Raw genomic sequence first — 8,546 nt, forward strand, 5'->3', positions numbered from 1 at the left:
TATATATAAATACTATCTTTCTTAAACAGTTGATGACCGATAAATGTATCTATATTACAACGAAACACACACACACACAAATATATATTCGGACTTTCTTTATACCCAGCAATTACAATACACTGGATCTTCACATGCGACTAAACCAGTTACACCGTCTTAGATCCAGGCTCTTCTAAAAAATAATTTTGCTTCCTAAATAAAATAAAATATATGTTCATAAAATATAGTCTTTTGTAATTAATATTTCAAATAAGCTCATAAATTCATAACTACAACCGCTCTCGATCAAAATTTATTTGATATTACAAACGATGAAATTAGGGCAATATTTTTCAAAACGTTTTCAAGCTAAAACAACCCAATAATTAAAATATGATTTATTCTGGAATTTATTATATAGAAAATTGATTATATTAATATTTTTAAAATACTGAGGTGAAGAAACGTTCAAATTTGAATATATTATTATTCTATATTTCGTGCTAGTAAGTTTCGGGGATTTACCCCGTACTAATTTACTATGTATCCTCATATTTGTCAATTTTATCAATTTCTGTTGTGACATTTTGTCATTTATACACATGTAGTTTTAAAATAACATATATAATTTTACAATAGAAATTGATAAATATGAGGATATATAGTACATGAGTATGGGGTAAATCCTTAAACCTTGTACAAGTACAAAATAAAGAATAATAACATATTCTAATTGAAAGGTTTCTTTAACTCAGCATTTAAAAAAAAAAAAAGGATTTAATAATCGGAACAAACATTTCTCAGAAACCAGTTCATTGGAATTTTAAATTGATAATTTACATAAGTCATTTTAGTCAGCAAAAATTAAACTAAACGCTAACCTAAAGGCTTTGTATTTTATTTATTTTTAACTATATACAGTTATACTAAAGGATAATTCAGTAATCAATGCCATAGTAATTAAAAAAAAAGAAATAATATTTAAAGTTAAAGTTAAAATATTATTGTAACATTAATAAAGCTACTCAAATTAATAATAATAAAGAACCAAACAGATAATATAACATAATTAAACACAGTACATTCCAAATCCGCAGTCTAGATAAGACTGGTCGGTCTGATAACGGAAACATTTCATCAATGCAAGACCGTTCAGAACGCCTTTTTCGTATCCTGGTGATGTTGGTATTGGGAATTTGACTGATTAGTTTTTAGTTAGTATTTAAAGGTATTTAGTATTCTAATTTAAATTTCAAATAATTTTAATTTTATAGAGAAATTCATTTGAAAATATATGCATATGCATATGCATATCGTCAACAATGTAACGTTATTAATCAATGGATATTTACATCTGTAAATTTTTTTCTGAACATATCATTTCCAATATCTGAAGAACACATGACGATATATTTTATTGAGGGCTAACAGGGAACATTAGTATCGATTAGAGAGTAAATAAAATTCCAAAATGCCTTCTATTTATCATGTACGCGACATCAGTCCAGAACGGATGGCCAAATACCTTAAGGTCATCTTGCATGAAAATGAACACGCCCCGATGTTCAAAGGCTCCTGGGACTATAGGAAGTGGGCTAAGGATAACGCCGGCATCATGGAAACTGAGAAAAAGATGCACCTTAATATCCAAAGATTAGGTGAGCCATGATTTTTAACAAGTTTTAAAAGTAATTTTCTGCTACATGTTTATCTATTTCATGGTTTTATATTTTCTTTAACTTAAAAAAAAATAATTATAAAAGTAGTTTTTATAGCTAAAGTTTTATTAAAACTCAGAGTTAAAAGAATAAGTAATTGACTAAGTAACGGTATAGCTTGTGTAACTTTTCAATTAGGTACCAATAGAGAGGTTTCCAAATATTCACGATTCTAGATACTACATTTAAATTTTTATTCTAAAGCAAAATATTTATTTTACATTTGATAACACAAATTTTAGCCACATATATAATCCAACTACTCTTAAAGGCCAACAGTACCTCAACAACACCAACAAGTGAGTAATTTAACGTTGTCTAGAAGGAAAAAGAAAATCAACCTGTCAAGAAAGAGGAAGGAATACAAACCGCGGCAATCTACAGCGAGATTTATTTTATACTGTTGATTGAGGTAGTCCCACTGTTCCTGTAAAGCAATATAAGGCGTCTTTTCTCGGGAAAGAGCTGTAACTACGCCTGTCTGTTCTAATGATCGTACTAAACCCATCCAACTATTTGCTGTGGTTTAATGTCTGTTCGCTAATTAATCTTTGATTATGAAACAGCTAAAGTAATTTCTACCTCAGTAGAGGTTCACTATTTAAAACCTTGACAAAACTTGAAAGTGGCTAGAGAGACAAAAAAAGGTGTATGAAAAATGATTTTATTTGAAGATATTTCCATATTAATTGTTGATAATAATTAAAGAATACGTGAAATGTTTGTAAAATAATAAAACCAACGAAATCCTCCAGTAACCCCAATGTTCAACATATATTGGTCCTTCAGATTACCATTTGTATCAGATCATGCAGTCAGACCTTTTGAACTATCACATTCATTATTTACGATGTCGCAACTAAATTAAAAACTTGCAATTTGATGTTGTTGAATGATTGATGGTACGATTATACAAATATTGAAAAACTAATTGTATGCAAAATTGTATGATTCTTATCTGTATGAAGTTAGCTTACTAAATTATAAATGTAAATCTTCCTCAAGGTAGTATCCTTGGCCCTATCCTCTACACCGTATATACAGCTGACATATATGACCAACCAATCCTAACACTATCCTCACCACGTGTGCCGATGACATATATGTACTCGCAGTGAATAATAACCCATTAATTGTATCCCAAACTCTCCAATCCCCACAGCCCTCGAAGAATGGTGTCGTAATTGGTGGATTAAGCCAAGTTCCAACAAATCCCATCAAATTACCTTTACCCTTCGTCGTAAAACTACCGATTGTCCTACAGTTTCATTTAATAATGTTACTTTTACCTCTGTCGAACAGATCCGGTACATTTCGACAAACGATTAACCTGGAATCCTCACACAAGACAGAAAACTGCACGTCGATTTCGACTATTACAGTACTTACTAGACAAACGGTCTAAACTTCCAACACATTACAAAACACTGATCTACATGACTGTAATAAGGCCAATCTGCGGATATGGAGTTGAGCTTTGGGGCTCCACTAAACCTTCGAATTCTTCTCGTATTCAATCCTTACAATCCAAAATCCTCAATGCCCCTTACTTTGTCACAAATAAAGTCATTAATAGAGACCTTAATGTTCCCTATGTAACCGATCTAGCCCGAAACAGATATTACTCCTTCCATTATAAACTCCCTAACCACTTAAACCCTTCTAACCTTGCATCCTCTTCCATTCCTGACAATCCTCTGAGGCGCTTGAAAAGTGCTACCAACGAGTAGTTACTCTACACGCCTGTAACACTCCATTTTAACTAAGACCATGTAAAAAAAAAAAAAAAAAATGTAAATATAATATAGATAGATGTGAGTTATACGTAATATATAATGTCATTATCCCTTAGCCAAACGACTAAACGAAGACAAAACCATTTATTCGCTTGACGAAAAAGAAGGGCAATGGTCAGATACAGGAAGAGTAAACAAATATTCTCCAATGGTAAAAGTAGGGAATTGGCAAGAGCAGAGAGATGTTGCGGAAGAAGATCTAAACAGGTTCTTGAGACTAAGAGAAAGGGGTCAATTGATGATTCAGAAGACTCGTGAAATAATAGGCCAAAACCTACGACCGATCTCGATGGCACCAAAGAAGGCTGTAAGGTTCGGAGAGAAGGTCCAGCTGATAGCCCGCCATGCAAAGACTTTCAAAGAACGAGGAAAGCAAGACGGGCTGTCACTATCCTGTGTACTTACTGGCTACGCTACTGCTGAGATGTGCCAGCCGATAATACAGGGCACCGTGCTCTCTGCGTCACCGCTCATCGCTCCCTGCGTTCGCAACGTCTTCCAGCTGCTGCCTTGGAAGGAAGAAGAAATCTTCGGGGGAAAGGCCGACGACAGACTTAAATTTGGCCAAGATTTCGTTCTCCGCTACATCGGCACTCCTGAATCACAGCCTTACTATGTGTCCGTGGTCCCGAATAGGATGATACCAGCTGGTAACAACTCAAGACATCCTGAAGTGTTCCTTCACTCGAGGAAGTGCTGGGCGAACGTGTGGAGGGCATATAATGGAGACCCAAGCAAGAGAAAGGAGACCATGGGACAGGCTATCTATGGTGGCCAAGATGTCATTCTCTCCAGTGCCAACATCAATAGGTGCCTCTGCTGTGAGACCGAGTGCTGGTTCACTACATTCTTCGGTCTGGAATGCGAAGCCACTGCCTACACGTATTACAATGTTTACGGTGCAGAATCCACGAATAATGTGTGGTACTTCAATTAAACTGATGTTGCGATTTAATTGTAGATTATTTATTTAACTGTATAACACCATTTAATTATAGCTATGCTATTTTTTCAACCAGCTTTAAGAAAGGTATTTATACATAAACCATAGATCTTTCAATAAGGTTACAACTGAGAAGTAGGTCACAAAACAGTATTCTTATTAGATTAAAATTATTTAATTCTATATTAATATTCTTATAATTTTTCTAGCAGTTGAACCATTTAAATTTGTATGGTTTTAATCAGGCGATCATGAACAACACCTGTTTTATGCCGCAACATAACCCAGACGTTTTCTGTACAAAATCACTACACTTATATTACCTATAATAAAATTAAATACTTGAATCAAAAATAATATATTATGTGTTTCTATTGCAACCGAAAATCTAAGAAAATAATTAAATAATTTACGAAATGTTAATCTTAATAATCCCTGAAAAAATTATTTCAGGAATTAACTTTTTTTTTCTAGTTTTTAAATAGTAAGATTTTAAAAAATGTAAGTGTGGCCAAGTAATATTCCTGTATATTTATATTTCTGAGCTGCTGGTATTAATTATGTTTACCTAATTAATGATTTAATCCCCTTCAAAAATACGGAAAGGCAATTAACTAGCGCCAATCTATTTTAACGAGTCCAAGAATGGTTACTAACCTAAACCGGATAGAAATCCACTATCTATAGGTCAATTCCTTGATTTTTGGGTAGTTCAAATATTGAGAAATTTTAATTTTTTTCGATTTTATAATGGCGCCCATTCAGTTATGTTTAGATTGCATACAATAATGTGACCAACAACGTAAACAAAGACTAGTTAATTAATTAACACTCCTTAAATTTAAAAATAAAATGCTTAAATGCAGTGAATTTTCTTATTTTTGGTTCACATTCTAGCCTAAAATTCAAAGCCTTTTTTACAGACTGAGTCTGTCTTTGCTTCCGTATAAAAACCTTTAATGAGTTCAAACTAAACATGAAAAACTGATTTAACAGCCACCATTCACAATTAGATGTAATAAAAATATTTAAATATGTTCAGTTAACATTCAGATAATCAAGGAGATGCAAGTTTTGATTTTTTTTTTATTACGTAAATTTAGTCTTCAAATAACATTTTTTTCTGCTCAGATTGAAATGTAATGATCCAATAATAGATCGATTCTCTTGTACAATTTTAGTTTCACCGATATAGTTTGACCATATTTTTATTTGGCATTGACAAATATTTAATTCCAGCAAAACTTATAAATTATAAATTTTCTCTAGTTGTAAAAAACCTTTCTTAATTGTATATATAGTGGAGCGAAATTTTATAAGTTGATGCGAAACTAAGTAATAAGAATGATATTCTAAAAGATTGAAAGAATAAATAAACTCTATCAATCTATCTATAGATCATTACCATCTATAGGTTATTTTAATTATTAGTATTCAGTCCACTGGAGTTCCTCATGGTAGTATCGTCGGTCTCAACCAATCCTAACACTATTCTCACTACGTATACTGATGACACATGTGTGCTCACAGTTAATAGTAACCCTTTAATTGAATCCCAAACTCTTCAATCCCATATCACAGCCCTCGAATAATGGTGTAGTAATTAGAGGGTTGAAATATATCCCATCAATTCACCTATACCCTTCGTCGTAAACCTACTGACTGCCCTACAGTTTCCTTTGATAATGTTGCTCTTACCTCAGTTGAACAGATCCGCTACCTTGCACTACATCAGGACAAACGACTAACATAGAATCCTCACACAAGACTGAAAAGACAGGAATCTACACATCAATTTCGCCAATTACAGCACTTACTAGACAAACGGTTTAAACTTCCAATTCATTACAAAAGACTGATCTACATGGATACACTGAGTTAAGCTTTGGTGCCCCACTAAACCTTTGAATTCCTCTCGTATCCAATCCTTACAATACAAAATCCTTCATAAAATACTAAATGTTCCTTACTATGTCACAAATAAAATGATATATAAAAATGTTTCTTATGTAATCGAACTAGCCCAAACCAGATATCATTCCTTCTATTATAAACTCCAAACCTACTAGTTTCTAACCTTGCTTCCTCTTCCATTCCTGACAATCCTCTGAGGCCCTTGAAACAAAGAAGACCACGAGACCAGCTAATGTAAAAACGTCAATAGAATGCTACCAATAGATAGTTTAACTACACGCCTCTATCACTCCACTATAACTGAGATCAAATTTACTGAATGCAGAATATAATATACAATAACATAATTTTAAAAAAATATTATTATTTTATAATAATTATTTATATAATTAAAAAAGTATATCACTAAATAACAAAAACTAAAAAAAAGTGTTACGGAATTACACTTACAAAGAAGAAAATAAATAAATCGCCTACCTACATAAATGGTAGAGGAGATATAGCCTAAGTAGAAATTTTTAATAACGTGAAAATTAAGTTTTCAGCATTTGAAATAAAGAAGCTAACATAGTCGGCGGCCTACGCGAATAACGTTTTAATTCATAGTAAGCAATTGAATGTGTGAAAAGAAAAGCCTATGAAATTTAAACAGGCTGATGTGAAAAATTCAAAGCACCTTTCATAAAATATAATTAATTAAAAATGTAAAAATGTCCCTAATATAATTTCAAGGTTCACGTTTCGTTTATTTATCTAAAAGGCTAGAAACCATCCTGAATGAGATTTCGTCTCAATTTATGCGAAACCGGGTTAAGCCCCCAATTAGAGGAGAAGATGAAGGAGGGCGCTTTTCCTTACAGTAAGGGATAAGTAAGAAGTCAAAGATCCCAGTTTAACCCATAGCTAACTCAAGTTAAACCAGTTTTTCATTCTTCCGTCAGGTGAAGTGAAAATCCGTATACCTTTCAATGGAACACTCTTCAGGAATCCTGAAAAAATTATGCAAAATTTTCAATATTATTATTTTTAAACCGTACGTAAACCATGTACGTACACGATGTAATAACAAATCTCATTATAAAATTATTAACGAAACTTAAAAAAAAAGTTAAAATTGAAAAATCGGTGTGTTTACATGATAAAATGTGTTCAGGACAGATTCAAATAGTGGAACAAAACTATAAAACAAGATTAGCTACTAATGAATTTCATGTATACTTAAAACTGATAATAATATAGAAAATAGTCAATAGAACACAATTTTATTTGGGTAAATGTAGTTCTCTAATTAATTTCAAATAAAAGATTAGAATGTATATTGATTCATAAGCTATCTCTGAAAGTTAATATATCAAAGATAATCTTTCAGTTTTTGATACCAAAGAGTTATAGTTTTTTATTTACTAATAAACGTCAAAGATAAGTTAATTATTTTTTGCGACCCTCGTACCTTATAAGAACACCTTGCTTCTAAGTAAAAATAAAAATCATTTTTCCTCAACAAAATGCATTGATAAAACAAGTAGAAAAACTTTACAGTATTAGCATTTTAAAGCATTGCATATTTATTTTTAGAAAAAAAGAAACTTTTTAACTGTGCAAAATTCAAATTCAATATTGTGTATTTGGCCATCATTTGAAATGAATAAAATAAATTAGTGTCTGAATTTACTTTTAAAAAATGTTAAACGCATTTTTGATAAGATGTTCTGAATTACTTTCATTGTCCATTTAGAAAAATGCTATTGCCAATATTCTGAATGAGGAGGAACAAAAATGTTATCTTATTGAAACAATTTCATAATGATCAACGAAAACCTAGCTGCCTACACTAGTAATAAGAGTTCATAATAATTAATGTAATCAAAATCACAAGTATGGAAAACTGGAAATCAATTAACTAAAACTTGGTGGAGCATAATTATGTTGGAGAATAATAATATTTCTATTAGATAATATTTCTTTGGAACGATATTTAAAAAAAGGGGTTCCATATTAAAACAGGTTCTATAAAACAACCTTCTTCTCGATCATGATGTATTAATTGATTAGTGATAAATGTTATTTAATCAAAGTGAATCCATTTTTTAGTTCAAATATTTGCTTTTATTGCCGAAAAGTTGTTTTAAAGAAAAAGGTGGAATTATTAAAATATTTCCCAGTATTTTATTATTGTTACTATTATTATCTAAT

At 31.5% G+C, this 8,546-nt stretch overlaps 1 protein-coding gene across 1 annotated transcript; it reads left to right on the forward strand.

The window, feature by feature from the left end:
* The first annotated feature begins 1,355 nt into the window (after positions 1-1,355).
* Positions 1,356-4,451, forward strand: LOC106685892 (cilia- and flagella-associated protein 161). Its single transcript, XM_014428875.3, has 2 exons — positions 1,356-1,640; positions 3,553-4,451. The coding sequence occupies exons 1-2, from the start codon at positions 1,454-1,456 to the stop codon at positions 4,431-4,433; spliced, it is 1,068 nt and encodes a 355-aa protein (XP_014284361.1). The 5' UTR covers positions 1,356-1,453; the 3' UTR covers positions 4,434-4,451.
* The last annotated feature ends 4,095 nt before the right edge of the window (positions 4,452-8,546 follow it).

This window comes from Halyomorpha halys, unplaced genomic scaffold (genome assembly GCF_000696795.3).
Source record: "Halyomorpha halys isolate HHAL.00 unplaced genomic scaffold, Hhal_1.1 Scaffold752.1, whole genome shotgun sequence".
NCBI classification, from domain to species: Eukaryota; Metazoa; Arthropoda; class Insecta; order Hemiptera; family Pentatomidae; genus Halyomorpha; species Halyomorpha halys.